Source organism: Artemia sp. Qi Xiang Cuo, chromosome 14 (genome assembly GCF_049724085.1).
Source record: "Artemia sp. Qi Xiang Cuo chromosome 14, ASM4972408v1, whole genome shotgun sequence".
Classification (NCBI taxonomy): domain Eukaryota; kingdom Metazoa; phylum Arthropoda; class Branchiopoda; order Anostraca; family Artemiidae; genus Artemia; species Artemia sp. Qi Xiang Cuo.
The window spans coordinates 8,174,844-8,191,518 of record NC_142807.1 but is presented as its reverse complement, the minus strand read 5'-3'; the positions used below and the strand labels follow the sequence as shown (position 1 = coordinate 8,191,518).

Sequence of the window (16,675 nt, the reverse complement as noted above, 5' to 3'; positions counted from 1 at the left end):
AGTTGCACAGCAACAGGTCACTTTAATGACAGTAACGTTGACAAGAATATAAGAATTTCGTCTGAATCTCTCTAGGTCTGATTTACTAATCGTTTCAAATCTGACTTACGATTCAAATTAAAAAGCGCATCTACCCCACTACCAAAACATAGGTTTTCAGTCCTGCGCCATGAGGACTGCTCGCCATTGGCCCAAGAGGACCAAGGATGTAAATCTTTCGTCCAATGAATTCTTTTAAATGTTTTTGACGAATCAAGCATTCCCACGGTTTTTTGCCATTTAAACTTCCTTAGAAATATTGTGTATAGAATTTTTTCTGCTACTGATTATCTTAACGAAATTCAAACGACTAGCTTCGTTGTTTAACTGAAGCTAGAATGCATTTTCTCTTTTTGCAGATTAAGAATTTAGACTCTTGGAAGCGGTATTTGAACTCAATTAGGGGACGTTTAATTTCTGCCCGAATCATCTTTAGAAGGAAAGAATCCTGTATTTTAAATATATCGCATTTAACTCATGGTACAGTAATTCTCTAGGTCTAGATGGGCTCTCCACAAATATTCTGAAATTATATAATCTAACAAGCATACAATTACCCCAAATCAGTATCAATAAATAAATGAAACCCAAAACGAACAAATATTAAAATAAATATTAGAGTCAAACTCAAAACGAGCATAAATTAATATGAGTAGGGTTCAAAACCCCTATGCTTTCTAAAAGCCAGAATATAATTTTTACTTTACTGAAAAAAAATTCAAATGAGTTTACTGAAAAAAAATGTTCATTATCAATTTAATATACATATGCTGATATTTATTCCCTAAAATCTTAATTAATGAAAGAATTGTTTTCAGTAAAGCGCCAATGACGCAGTAGGTTTTAGGCTTCTGCAGTGAGGCGATACCCAAACTCTTGTTTGTAGGTATTTTTATTCGATTCACATTTTATTTGCATATTCAATTTAAGTTTCACTCGTTTTAAGATTTATTTATTCATTTACATTAATATATATATTGTATGTTTGTTCGCGTTCTGTTCGTTTTAAGTTTCATTTATACTTTAATAGCAATATATTTGTTTTCGTTTTAAGCTTGATTTTCATATTCAATCTAAGCATTACTCGCTTTAAGATCTATTTATTCATTTATATTATTACTTGTTGTATGGTTTTTACTATGATTGTTAATTTAACTTCTGTTCGTCTTGGGTTTTATTCATTCTTTAATAGTAATTTCTGCTCGTTTTGAGTTGAAATTCTAACAAGTATTCGTATCTCCTGAGCTTAAGTTTAAAATGGTATTTACTTTTATTTGAAAAAATTATTTTTAGGCAAGTTTTTTTTAATTAATTATTTGAAATAGCTAAGGCCTCATCAAATTTTACAAAGTGATCTGGTTGAAACCAAATATGTTTTGCTAAAGGTGAAACAAAGGTTTCTGGAGGCTTGCTTAATTATAGGTTTTTTTCTATTGAATTTCGGTGTTCAATAAACCTTTCAACAAATTGTTGGTGAGTCCTACCAATATAGAACTTCCCACAAGAACACGGAATTTTATACACCCCACTTACTAAATTTCCCCGGGTTAAATCCTTACCAAACTAAAGAAACTACCCATTGACCTCAACGATTGGAAACATGTATCAATACCAAATTTACGCAAAACCCGTAAAAGTTTCTCACCCAAACCAGGTACATATGGCAATGAAATGAAACTTTTTGATACATCTAAATCTAAAGACTGAAAAACCCCAATAACCCTACTATCATGTTTAACACGTCTATTTTCAATTACCCAATTAAGTTCATTGACAAAATATTTGAAAATAGACATAAGATACAAAACAAGCACACTAACAATAAAATGAAATCAAAAGACAAATTTTGTTGGGGGGTGTGGAAAAAATTAGTGTCATTAATTTTGTGGGATCACACACAAATGAGTCTTTTAAATGGCTAGATGGCAATGTATGCTTGAGGTGAACGATAAGAATTCTTCTTTGCGTAATTCAAGAAGAAAGAAAATTGCACTATAAAGAAATTGCTGATTTGCTTGCAAATTCTAGAGTAGATACACCCATTTCTATCAGCGCCAGGTCCCAGACCCTGTGTTACAACGTGACAGAGGATACCTCTGAAACGGCTCTTACCTCCAATTCTCATCTTCTCCTTGCAAGAAATTTATGTTCTTTATTTCAGAATAAACAGTAACTCACTGATCATAAGAAGAGAAGAGCATGCATGGAATAAAAGGGACAGCCCATTCTCTAGATTTTGCTTAAAAGTGCCAGATACTTTGCAATACATCATTTTTGAATGCTATAAAATGAAAAAAAAAGTTTTTTTTCTACTGAAAGTAAGGAGCAACATTAAAACTCAAAATGTACAGAAAGTATTCCATTTGTGAGGGGGGGCTCCTCAATGCCTCACTCTTTATGCTAAAGTTTTTTTTTTAGAACTTAAAAAAAATTGATTATTCTAACTAAATGGCCCTTGTGTGTCAGGAGTCGTTCTTAAAGAATTTGAACAAAAAGTAATTGAAGAAGAAAATTGCACTATAAAGAAATTTCTGATTTGCTTGCAAATTCTACAATAGATATACCCATTTCTATCAGCGCCAGGTCCCTGACTCTATGTTACAACACGACAGAGGATACCTCCGAAACGGCTCTTACCTTCAATTCTCATCTTCCCCTTGCTAGAAATTAATCTTCTTTATTTCAGAATAAAGAGTAACTCTCTGATCAAAAGAAGGGAAGAGCATGAATGAAATAAAAGGGACGACCCATTCTCTTGATTTTGTTTAAAAGTGCCAGATACTTTGCAACACATCCTTTTTGAATGCTATTAAATGAAAAAACAGGTTTTTTTCGACTGAAAGTAAGGAGCAACATTAAAACTCAAAACGAAGAGTTAATTATTCCGTTTATGAGGGGGGGTTCCATCCTCAATGCCTCATTCTTTACGTTAAAGTTTTTTTAGAACTTAAAAAATTGATTATTCTAACTAAACGGCCCTTGTGTGTCAGGAGTCGTTCTTAAAGAATTAAGACAAAAAGTCAAACTTTAGCGTAAAGACCGAGGTGTTGAGGAAGGAAAATAACCCTCATATATATTCTAATATTTAGTTTGAGTTTTAATGTTAATACTTACTCTCAGTTGAAAAAAACCTGTTTTTTATTTAATTTTTCATCGTTTTTCAAGCAATGCCGGTAAATCTGGCTCACCCTTAATGAAAATATCAAATATCACCATTTGTCTGATATTTCAGTTTTGACTTGACCCACGATAATTTTACAGGGGTAAGACAAATATATAAGAAGTCCACACAATTTGAGTGGTCTTTTTCAAAGCCAAAGTTTATCATTAAGGATGCATACTGTAACATAAGGATTAAAAACGCTCATGAGCAAATGAAATTTGATTTGAGGACGAAAGAAAAGTATTGTGGTTATTCTTTTCGATGGAAACCAAGAAAAAAGCAAAAATAAAAGGTTTTGCAAAGTAAAGACAAATAAAGGTAAAATAATAGTTAAATAAAAAAACGGCTCTTTTTATGTCCAGAAACAGAATTTTAGATCACAATTTCAGTTTTTGGTTGGAATTCCGTTTTCTGGTATAAATTCTCTTCCTTCTTGAAGAAGTTGAAAGCCTTTGTAAAACCTAATGTTTTAGCTTAGGGTGCCCAACACTTTTTTTGCTGTAAAGCCTATTATTATTGACCACCGCTTTTTGGTGATTTCGGTGAAATGCTGGTAATTTCTGGTTAATTTTCTTGGTGAAAAGTCGATGATTTTTATGTAGCTGTGGTGGCAAGATTATTTCCAGGTACTGTTTTTAGAAGAAGAAGAAGAAAATCGCTGATTCATCCTGATTGAGTAGCTCTGTAGCCCACAGAGTGAAGCAAAAGGAAAAGGGCTAAATAGTGTTACTGAAAAGCCCGCCTGCTGTTAAATAGAAGAAGAAGAAGATTGAGTTTCTGCAATATTCTGGAAAGATAGAGCAACTGAAAATGGGCGATAAGAAAGGGTAAGAAATTCTTAGTGAATTGAGCTTTGGCTACTTTCTATTTGTGAGCTGTTGCCCTAAAGTTTCACCTTAAATCACATTGACCAGTGAGATAAGGTGGTGTTGAACCTCCTGTGAAGACTTGGGGGGGGGGGAGTGTGAAGTTCATCAAAGTTTTGGTAACATCCTAAATTAGTGGTGAATTTGGTAAAATTCTACTTTAGCTACTTTTGAATATCTTGGAAAGGAGTTTGGTTAGGAAAATGAAACTTTCAGGGATAGATGAAACTTTCAGGCTAAAGTATGTCCCAGGAAGGTATTTTGAAGTACCTACCTCCACTCCTTCTCCCTCTAGAGGCTCCTGACCTTTGATGACCTTTAAAATCTGTGTGTTATAAAACTGAAACCTTGTAAAATAGATCTTCTGCTTAAAATTAAGTCCAACAAAATTGTTTTCAGCTTCACAACTTTGCTCAATCCTGATTTATAAAGTTTTAAAGATATGCAAATACATTTCCGAAATTTTGAAAATTAACATTGATATGGCTTAAAATACTACTCAAATAACAGGAATTGCATTTTCAGAACTAAAGCCAGAGAAAAAGAATCTTATAACTGAAAATTAAGGTAAAATGTTGTTTTGTCAAAATTTCAATAGATATAGACTTGTCATGTAGGCAAATTTCAGGATCCTCTAGAGGGAGAAGGAAAGTAGATAAGTACTTCAAAATACCTTCTCAGGATATATTTTACCCTGTAGACCCATCCCTGAAAGTTTCATTTTCCTAACCTCACCCCTTTCCAAGATAGGTAAAAGTAACTTAAGTAGAATTTTACTGTGAATTTTTCCAGTTCATATTATTGATCTAGAAATAAAGTAAACATGCTAATCAATGCCTTTTTTATGGATATCCACTCTGACTAATATAAAAAAATAGTTTATAAGCTTATAGAATGGTACTATCCAATCTCCTTATAGCCTAAATAAAAACATTTTAGTCATCTAGTTGGAAAATTTCACCCATCTGTATAGGAAAAATCTAAATTTGTCAACTAGTTGACTAGCCCCAGCAAAACTTTCATTTTCTAACTACTTGACTAATAACTTCTCCCCAGCAAAACTTAATTTTTCCAACTAGTTGACTAATAACTTCTCCCCAGCAAAACTTAATTTTTGCCAACTAGCTGAAACAAACATTGCCCCAGAAAACAATTTATTTTCCAACTAGTTGACTAATAATAGTTAGAATTTACTCTGAATAGCATAAAATATATTAATAATATAGTTTTTTTTTCAAATTTAATTATCACTATTGTTGCTATTGTGTTACAACTTCCATCTCTCTCCCTGTCTCCCTCTTAATGGGGGATATATTTTGAGTTATATATTGGGCTTTGAAGCCAGGGATTTTTTGTTTTAATTCCCAGGATAATTAGTCTTATACCTAGTCCTAAAAGTTAGATTGAATTTGTCAAAGCTTAGAAGGTTATTCCTCCTGTCTGTTTAAGGAAAACAGATGCATATTTGAAGTTTTGTTCATTTCTTTCTTACATTTAATGGACATAAATTGTGTATGTTCCTTCATTTATTCTGTCTTTGTTTCTTTTATAGAGGAATATTTTGGTCTCATTTTTAGAATTTGTAATTAATTTTTCCAACTAGTTGACTAATAACTTCTCCCCAGCAAAACTTAATTTTTCCAACTAGCTGGAAAGAAACATTGTCCCAGAAAACAATTCAGTTTCCAACTAGTTGACTAATAACTCCTCTGCAGCAACACTTAAATTTGCCAACTAGCTGGAAAGAAACATTGTCCCAGAAAACAATTCAGTTTCCAACTAGTTGACTAATAACTTCTCTCCAGCAACACTTAATATTGCCAACTAGCTGGAAACAAACATTGCCCCAGAAAACAATTTATTTTCCAACTAGTTGACTAGCAACTTTTCCCCAACAATACTTTCTTTATCCAACTAGCTAGAAACAAACTTATCCTATAATCACTTGTTAGCCATCTATTTGGCAAGTAACTTTTCCTCAGAATAATTTTTTAGCTAATGACAAGAGAAAACAAAAACATACTATTCCTGGTCAAACAAAAATTGGCAGTATGTGCTTTTAACAAATGCACTACAGCTAAGTTAAATCAAACAAACTGAATTCAGGAATAAATAGTCTTGAAGCCACAGAACTAAAAGTCTTCTCCTTCTATAAGTGTGCTTTCCATTCTTAGGCAACACTCTGCAAGATAGTCTTACCCCAGGTTCACAGAGATGCAATTTCATGTAAAAATACACATTTTGTGCAACCTGCCAAGTTCCATTCATTGTCTGATGCCCATTTCTGCAGTTGTTCTTATACACACACACACACACACACACACTATATCATACATATATATATATATATATATATATATATATATATATATATATATATATATATATATATATATATATATATATATATATATATATATATATATATATATATATATATATATATATATATAAATATGAAAGTTACTAGTCAACAAGTTGGAAAATGAATTGTTTTCTGGGGCAATGTTTCTTTCCAGCTAGTTGGCAAAATTACGTTTTGCTGGGGAGAAGTTACTAGTCAACTAGTTGGAAAATGAATTGTTTGCTGGGGCAATGTTTCTTTCCAGCTAGTTGGAAAAATTAAGTTTTGCTGGGGAAAGGTTATTAGTCAACTAGTTGGAAAAATTAAGTTTTGCTGGGGAGAAGTTATTAGTCAACTAGTTGGAAAAATTAATTACAAATTCCAAAAATAAGACAAAAATATCCCTCCAGAAAAAAAACAAACAGATAAATGAAGGAACATACACAATTTATGTCCATTAAATGTAAGATAGAAATGAACAAAACTTCAAATATGCATCTGTTTTCTTTAAACAGACTGGAGGAATAACTCTCCAAGCTTTGACAAATTCAATCTCACTTTTGGGACCAAGTATAAGACTAATTATCCTGGGAATTAAAAAAAATAATCCCTGGCTTCAAAGCCCAATGTATAACTTAAAATATATCTATTATCAAGAGGGAGACAGGGAGAGAGACAGAAGTTGTAACACAATAGTAACAATAGGGACATCCACCACATGGCTAATATGGGAGTAAATGTCATTTGTGATGCAAATGGATGCTATATTTAGATTGAGGATACAATTCTAGGTATATATTTGCACATTAGGGGGTGGGGGTATATATAGCTACTGTGAATACAGGCCTATAGGTTCTAGAAAATCCATGAATTTCTTAGAAAAACTTGAAAAACAAGGAAAGAAGTGAAAATAAAGGCTCTCCCCCTGCAAAATGTGTCAACTAGGATTATTCTGCATATTATGGAGTAGGAATTGTTTTCCTAATATGTTTCCCCATGTCCAGCTGGACTCCTAGGCTTAAAATACTGGTTGGTTGGTTGGCTAATTCCAAGATTTGTATTTATATACACTGTCAAATTAGCCATCTGGTGTTATCCTATAACAATAGTGATAATTAAATTTGAAAAAAAAACCTATATTATTAACATATTTTATGTTGTTTAGAATAAATTATAACTATTATTAGTCAACTAGTTGGAAAATAAATTGGTTTCTGGGGCAATGTTTCTTTCCAGCTAGTTGGCAAAATTAAGTTTTGCTGGGGAGAAATTATTAGTCAACTAGTTAGAAACTAAAGGAAAGTTTTGCTGGGGCAACATTTATTGTCAACTAGTTGGCAAATTTAAGTCTTGCTTGGGAGAAGTCATTAGTCAACTAGTCGAAAAAATTACTTTTGGCTGGGGAGAAGTTATTAGTCAATTAGTTGGCAAATTTAGATTTTTCCTATACAGATATGCCAAATTTTCCAACTATATGATTAAAATGTTTTTAATTAGAAGGAGATTGGATAGTACCATTCTATATAAGCTCATAAACTAATTTTTTCCAATAGTCAAAGGGAGGAGTCCCCTTTTTTATGCCCTTTCCAAATATAACAATCATTTTTCTGGAAATGAATTTTACCCCCACACCTATATATACCAATTCAGGGTATATATTTGGGTAAATATTTACCAAATCATATTATTGAGTTATGACTAAAGTGAATATACCACTCAATGCCTTTTTTTTATGCTCTTTTCAAATATAATAATCATTTTTGTCAGAAATGAATTGTAACCCCCAACCCTATATATACCAATTCAGGGTATATATTTGGGTAAATATTTACCAAATCATATTATTGAATTACAAATAAGGTGAACATATTGAAATGAATTTTAGCCCCCACCCCTATATATACCAATTCAGGATATATATTTGCACATTAGGGGGGCGGGGGAAAGTCTAAACTTACCTCTAATTTATATCAGAAATAAAATTTACCCCCACCCTCCTAATGTGCAAATATATAGGCTACCTTGAATTGTATAAATAGGGGTGGGGGTAAAATTTATTTCCAACAAAAATGATTATTATATTTGTAACTCAATAATATTATTTGGTAAATATTTACCTCCCCCCACTCCCCTAATGTGCAAATAAATGCCTTGAATTTGTACATATGTTGATTTTTTAACAAACTCGGTAACGAAAAAAACTATTATTAACTGTGAAAAGATCATAAAAAAAGGCAAAAAGTGGTAGGCTAGATTAACATTATTCATAACTCAATCAAATGATTTGGTAAATATTTACCTATATTTGCACATTAGGGGGGAGGGGGTAAATTTTATTTCTGATGTAAATGAGAGGTAAGTTTAAACTTTCCTCCCACCCCCCTAATGTACAAATATATAGCCTACCCTGAATTGGTATATATAGGGGTGAGGGGTAAAATTCATTTCCAACAAACATGATTATTATATTTGGAAAATGGATAAAAAAGGCATCAAGTGATATGCTTACTGTATTCATAGATCAATAATATGAATAATTAAAAATTTACCCTATTAGTATCCATTCCATGTTTGTCCAGTACCAATCAACAACCTTCTTGAATGATTCAGCAGTCATGGTTTTTATTATCAGTTTTCACTGATAATGAGCCTATTTTGAACAGTTGCCTAAGCTACAAATACTTACTTATGCCACTCCTAAAGATTAATAGAACTACCAAGAAGTTGTAACAAGTATTTTATCTAGTATTAATGTACAATTGGGGCTATTGAGGGTAAATTTGTAGCTGACAACACAATCTAGCTAGAACGAAAGTGAATAAATCACTTGATGCATTTTTTAGCATATCCTCCCTCATTAATTCAGTAATTGCTATTGGGTTAAATTACATTTTGAGCTCTGAAAGGGCTTAAAACAGTGCATAGCCTCGGCTAGTAGGCTAACCAAAAATTTAGAAATACATTTAAAAAAAACTGGATATTGCCCTGGGTGCCTCCAAAGGCACCCAGGGCATCAAGAAGGAGCCGCCAATCTTCCTGCAGGTTTGCTGCTGCAAGTATGTCCTCCCACTGAAGTTGGATTGATGTGTGCAGGTTATGTCTGGTACATTTAATGCAGGGTGTTTCTGGGTCTGCCCCTGTGGCGTGGACCCAATGGCTGCCAATGGAGAGCTACATTTGGTAGTCTGAGATTGTCCATATGTAGTATGTGGCTAAGGTATCTCCATCAGCAGACTCTTATGATATATGTCACAAGAGGCTTGCCAGTCTTGTCATGGATGGATTGGTTTGTTACCGTATTCTCTGCTGCCAACAGATGTTGAGAATTCTTCTGAGACATGTGTTTTTGAAAGCAAGTATTCTTCTCTCTTGTTCCTGGTTCAGGTTTCAGCTGCCTAAGCAGCACTGGCATAATTACCAGATAGTGAGATTGGATGGCAAGAAAAAATTGCAAGAAAAATTAGTAGATAAGAAGGGCATCAAGTGATGTATTCACTTTCATATATGCTCAATTATGTTGTCAGCTACAAATTTACCCTATTGAAAAAAAAAACATTATAAAATTTGATAACAACTTAAAAAATCCTTGAAGTACTTAGCCTACTTCTGTCATTTGTAAAAGCATTTCACTTTCATTTCACGCCCTCCCCTTAAATGCACAAATATATAGTCTAAATTAGCATTTCACTTTCATTTCACGCTCTCCCCTTAAATGCCCAAATATATAGCCTAAATTTTATATCGCCAATGCCCTGTTCCATTTCTTGATTTTTTTTTTTATATATTGCTTCTTTGCTGGTAATTAAGAAACAGAAAAATGCCTGAAAGATATATAATTTGGGGTATATGTTTACAGATTAAGGGGATTTAGGTAGTCTAAGGGGATAGTCTAAATTAGCATTTCACTAAAGTGAAAAGCATTTCACTTTCATTTCACACCCTTCCCTTAAATGCACAAATATATAGCCTAAATTAGCATTTCACTTTCATTTCACGCTCTCCCCTTAAATGCCCAAATATATAGCCTAAATTTTATATCGCCAATGCCCTGTTCCATTTCTTGATTTTTTTATATATTGCTTCTTTGCTGGTAATTAAGAAACAGAAAAATGCTTGAAAGATATGTAATTTGGGGTATATGTTTACACATTAAGGGGATTTAGGTAAAGCATAGTGAAGTGCAAATAGATGGTTAAAATGTTTGGCTAGGATGGAAAGATGTTTTTCTGTTGGAAGCTGTATTCCCCAGGGCATAGTTTTGGGTATGACTCTATTTTATAAATAAATAAATGACATGCTGAATAAACAACAAAGTAAGCCCTTTATGCTGATGACTTGGAACTTATTGGTCTTGTGGACACAATGTATAGTTTAGACTATATGTTTGCACATTTAGGGGATTTAGGTAAAGCATAGTGAAGTGCAAACAGATGGTTAAAATATTTGGCAAGGATAGAAAGATGTTTTTCTGTTGGAAGTTGTATGCCCCAGGACACAGCCTTGGGTCTGACTCTATGCTATATATTTACAGTACATAAATGACATGCTGAAAATTCTAAACAACAAGATAAGCCCTTTATGCTGATGACTTGAAACTTATTGGTCTTGTAAACTCAGTGGAGAATACTAAGTTAACCCAATTAGACCTCAATGCATTAACTCACTCAACTAATATTTAGAAGCTTGAATTCATATATCAAAATGCAAGACTCTCCACCTTGGGAAGGAAAACCCACACCAACCCAGTGCCATATGAATTTTAGTGATTGGTCCTGCAAAGCTATTTCCAGCAGCCATTTGGAGAGAGATCTTGGTATCCTGGTAGACAATAAGTCTAAATTTTGTATTCATGCACAAGTGACTATTGCAAAGGCTAGTCATACACTTGGCTTATTCAAAAGAATGTTATCAATTGGATCTGAACTCCAATCGTTATGACCAAGCTGTATAAGAGTCTAGTTTGACCAAGGCTAGAGTTCAGAATGTGCATTGCATGACCAATCATTAAGACTAACAGAGCAGCTATAGAATCATTCTAGAGGAGGACAACAAAATATACTGAAGACCTCTGTGATGTCCCCTATTCACTCCATCCCATAAGCTTAGAATATTGTCTCTAACATAATTGGAATGCTACTGATCATGCAACAGCACCTGGTCACTAAAGAACTTTGAATACACCTCAAGTCATCATTCTGGAGCTCTACAAGTAGAAATCCTTAGATTGCTCCTAGTTGCAATTTAAGGTAACATATCATTGCAAATAAAGCAATGTGATAACAGTATGCAAGCATCTAAGTGCTGAGGATACCATTTCTTGCCTTTTCCAACTTGACTGTTCAAAGAAAACTTGTGATCGCCCTCAAAAAGTTTTCTGGAAACAAGTAAACACCAGACTATCATTATTATTATCAAGAGAGGTGGACCCACTATCAATGTTTCAAGGATTGGGCCTTCAAGGCCCATCGCCTCTACACCCCGAAAACCATGCTCTATTTATGGTTGGGCCAACCAATGATGGGTTCAGCCTTCCTACCCTTACCATATATCTTGCCAGATGTTGGACTTCTCCTTCCCTTGCTATATCCTTCAGCTTAACAGTAACACTATGAAATATCTCAAGCTGGTGGCTAATCCTAGCTGAAATTTCTTCTATCGCATGCCTTCTTGTTTCCACAATTGCCATCTTCCATTTTTGGCATAATGCGGATTCACCCTTCCCTATTCGGGAGAGATGTTTCCTGAAATTTCCAGTTCCCGCTATGGCTTTTGTAACCATTCTTGTCTTAGACCTTTTCAGTCATAAAAAATGTTTAGTCAGGTTGGGATTGAAGTTTGGGAGTAATTCCTTTGTTTCCTTACACCCCACCTTCCTATGCCAATTTTGTTCTGCTCTCTCATTGCCCCAACCCCTCACCGCTGCCTTCCAGCAACTCTGGGTTCTTCCAGGTTCTAGACCATAAAATCTCAGTGATGTCCCAACCTAAGCTGCTTCATCTGCCATCTTATTACCTTTTATTCTAGAGTTGCCCTGGGACCCACATCAGGGTAATTTGGTTTGCTTTTGACGCCAAGCTTATTCAGGGCTTCATAGCACTCTAATTCTCTATTTTGCTGGCTCTACATTCTGAAGAGCCTTTAGGCATGCTTGATTGTCAGTAAAGATACATACATCTTTTCCTGTACTTCCCATTTCCAGCGTTCTTCCAGCTGCCTGTTCTATTCTGAAGATTTCAACCTGAAAAACTGTAGCAAATTTTCCCAGATGATAACTGATTACCTCCTGTCCAAATCAGGAGTATTCTGAGATATTATTACTCCTGTCTCTGATTTTCCATCAGACTGAAAACCATCAGTATAACATTTCTATTGCATTACTTTAATGAACCAGCTCTATCTCCTGCTCCACTTCCTTTCTGTTCTTCATGACAATTTGGAATTGCCTCTCCAGTTTTATTGTTGGGATAGTATTATCTTTAGGCATCGGCAGCTCCTTGCACTGAAACAAGAAGCTACAGATGCCAACATGGTCTTTAATTTTCCGATTTTATATCTGCTGTCTTTAGGTGTATTGACTGTTTGTTTGTAGTCTAACAGCACATTTTACTGCTTCTTTCTTTAGAAAAGTTTCTAAAGAGTAGAAGTCCCAAGATAAACTCCATGGATGCTATAGTTGTTCCATGATATGCTGTGTAATCATTAGGCATACTAGCCTTTGCACCCTTATTAAGGGGTTATGTGGCATGCAATTCAAGTTGAATTAGCCCAAACTTTTATTCTATATGGCAGAATCAGTCTAATTACCATCTTATATAAATACATGATCTTATTGGGAGTCAAGCCCCAGTTATTTCTCACCATTCATTGACATTTAATTAGGGAAGCTGTGGCTTTCCATGCCTTTTCAAGACAATGAGTTTTCGAGCTTAGTTTGTGATCAATTATGACCCCTAGGTATTTCATCTGCTTTTTCAGGGATAATGGGTGGTCATGTGTTTTTAGAGCAAAGGGAGCTTGTCATTTCCTTTGTCCTGTGAATACTGCTACTTCACTCTTGTCAGGTGCTAAGTGTAGTTTATGATTCTGTGACCATATTTGGATTTTTTCCAGCATGGGCTGTCCCAATTCAAACAGTGTCCTTAGATATTTTTCTCTCGATAAGGATAGTTGCATATGCCTGGCTATATTCAGATTGCTTTGTCTGGAAACACCAGACTAAGGAATAAGTTCTTCTCAAATTGAGTTTTTAGAGCTTGTGGAACTCCTTTAGTGAAAAAAGGATGGCATCTACCAGCAAGGATGTGTTCAAGTTATCAGTGGACAAGGATTGGCTCAACAAACTGGGGCGCACCTTTGGCACACCACAGAAGACCAATTCTCAATTATTTCAATACCTTTTCTCAGTTATCTCTAAATGTCACTTAATTACAAGTCATTTAATAAAAAAGTGGGACAAATAGATTAAGTAATAATACAACATTAAGGGGTAGCCTAGATGCAATAGTATTGGATGGGTTGTAAAAAGATATTTTTATTGCCAGAGCCAGATTTGGCTTAGTATCATCCCTTCACTACTATTAAACTTATTTAAGAACTCTATTCAATATTCAAATATTTTGATGCATATATATGTAGAACTTTTTTGATACCTAAAATTTTGAATTACTTTGAAGTACAGTTTGGTATACTTATTTCATGTTTAAAAAAATAACTTTTTAAACTGATTCTAAACATCTAAAGCTCATCAAGTTTAGTGATACCCACCAAAGGTACAACTGGAGAAAATTTGCCCGATTTAAAAAAAGTGGAAAATACCCCACAAAAGCCAAGGGACCTTAATGAAAATGGCACCATTAGATTCAGCACACCAGAGAACGCTATATAGAGGTTTCAAGTTCCTATTTACAAATATGTAGAATTTTTTTGCTAGATGAAAGATGAGTTTTTTTGGATATTTTTTTTTTGTTTTCTCCAGGGGCGATTGTATTGAAACGATGCTCCTAGAAGATTAGTAGAGGTCTGATTCAAACTGAAATTAAAAGCTCTAGTCCCTTTTTAAGTGCCAAAATACATTGGGGGGGGGGCCACCATCCCTTTGTTTGCCTTTTTCCCCAAAGACGCCCAATCAAGAATTTGAGATTACCATTATGTTTCGCATAGTTGAAAGATCCAATAATTATACCTACCATTTTATTCAAAATAGTCGAAAGATCCAATAACTGCGCCTTTAGGAATGGCATGACCCCAACGACCCCTTGGGAAGGGACATAGGTAGTTTTAGGGGGGGGGGGGTCAGAGAGGGAGCTTGCCCCAGAGTTGGAAATCTTAGGGTTGCAAATTTCAAATAAATAATCTAATGGTTACAATCGTTTTATAATTTTATTTTTATTAAAATGAAGTAGAGGGTGCAGTTGGCAGTAAGTATAAACAGATTGAATCCAAAATTTTAGTTTTCCTCCACATTTTCATCACCATTCCTTGGAAATAAAAGTAAGTCGACAAAATTTAATGAATTTTGATGTTTAGAAAAGCTATAGGTGCTTTTTAGGTCTTGATAAAATTAAATAAAAACAAGTTTTTTCACCAGAAAGTAAGGAGTATCATTAAAGCTTAAAACGAACAGAAATCGTTTTGTATATGAGGGGAACTGTCTCCTCCTCAATACCTTGCTCATCACGCTAAACTTAAAAACAAAGCTTATTTTAATTAAATGACTCCTTTATTTCAGGAGTTGTTCTTAAAGGTTTGACATATAAATTAGCATAAAGAGCAAGGGATAAAGAATGGGACAACACCCCTCACATACGGAATAATTCTGTTTGTTTTACATTTGGAACACTCTCCCAGAGTCTGCGCGGGGCTGCCACTTGTTTGGTATCTTCAAAAAGTATGTTAGAGATTCTCTTGCAAATAATTAATTTTTTTCCTGGTTCTCCAATGAGTTGATGTCTCTGGATTTCTTCTGTAATTTATTTGTGCGGATGGATTCATGTATTACTTCCTTGCCTAGCTTGGATTTTTTTTTCGGGGGGGGGGGGGGATATTGTTTGGTTTGGTGATGTGAATTTATTATTTCAAAAATCTTTGACAAATGTATTTGTTTAATTCTTCTTTTTCTTTAGTTTGGTTTCTCCACTGTTTTTTCCTGGCCATAGAGCCTTATAGGGGGATATATTGAAGCATTTGTTATTTTTATGTGTAATTTAGCGTTGATTTGGTATTCATTGAAGCAAATAACAGGTATCTAACTTTCTTAAAATGTGTTACTTCAATTTGATATTGATATTTGATTTGATTTCAGATGGCAAAATTATTTATGTAGAATTGATAAATTTTCAAAACTTTTAGAGTGTGCATTTATAAACTAGTATAAGTCACATTATTGTTATATAAGCCAAAAATAATTTTCTTAGGTAAATTTATTGTTTTGTCAGCGTATAGTTTTTTGTTGTTTTTTTCATTTGTTGCTTATATTGATTTTGTTGTTGTTGTTGTTGTTCCCCCTTGTATCCTTGGCCATGGAGCCTTTCGAGGGGTAATAAGAGTATTGTATTTCAAATCTGTATTTATTGGTGATTAAACTAAACTTATTGAATTGTATTTCAAAGAATGCTGAGAAATTCAGGTCTCCTCTATGAAAAATTACCTCCCTCCACAGAAAATTTCCCAAAATAAAGTTCCTCCCACGTAAGATACCCCCCATATAATTCCATTCTTGCTGAAATTCTCCCAGGGAAATTTCTTGCAGACAATTCTACCTGAAAAATTATCCTTAGCATACTTTCATTTGAAAAATACTTTCTTTTCTAATTGTTTTTGAAACCATGTTAGAAATCCACCCTCTGTTGAAATATTTTCACAGAAATCCTCCTATCCCAATGGAAAGGTGCTCCCGCGTCTAATTCCAATGGAGAATTTCTCCCGCAGATAATTACCCCCCCCCCCTATGAAAAAATCCTCTAGACAATTCCAACCCCCAATGAAAATTTTCCTCACAGCACCTTCATGTGTTAAATGTTTTCAGCAAAAACAAAGCAAGACAAATAAAAATAGTTTTGTGTAAAAATTCTGACAAATTCTCCCCATGTAAAATTTCCCCTGGAAAGTTCACCCCTGGAAACTTCCCTCCACAGGGAAAATTCTCACATAGGAAAATCTCCCTCCCTCTCCAAAAAATGTCTGCATACTTTCCAATAACAAATACTATACGTAAACAATGGGTATATTTAAAAAAAAGCCATAGTTATTGGGAAAAAAGTTGGA

The 16,675-nt window shown here is 34.1% G+C and overlaps 1 protein-coding gene across 1 annotated transcript in view; it reads left to right on the top strand.

The window, feature by feature from the left end:
• Window positions 1-3,869: 3,869 nt before the first annotated feature.
• Window positions 3,870-16,675, top strand: part of LOC148944087 (transitional endoplasmic reticulum ATPase-like) — a 138,152-nt gene continuing 125,346 nt past the window's right edge. Inside the window, exon 1 of the mRNA XM_089100497.1 lies at window positions 3,870-4,029. Coding sequence (XP_088956623.1) covers window positions 4,013-4,029 — 17 coding nt within the window. The 5' untranslated portion in view covers window positions 3,870-4,012. The remainder of the gene's footprint in view (window positions 4,030-16,675) is intronic.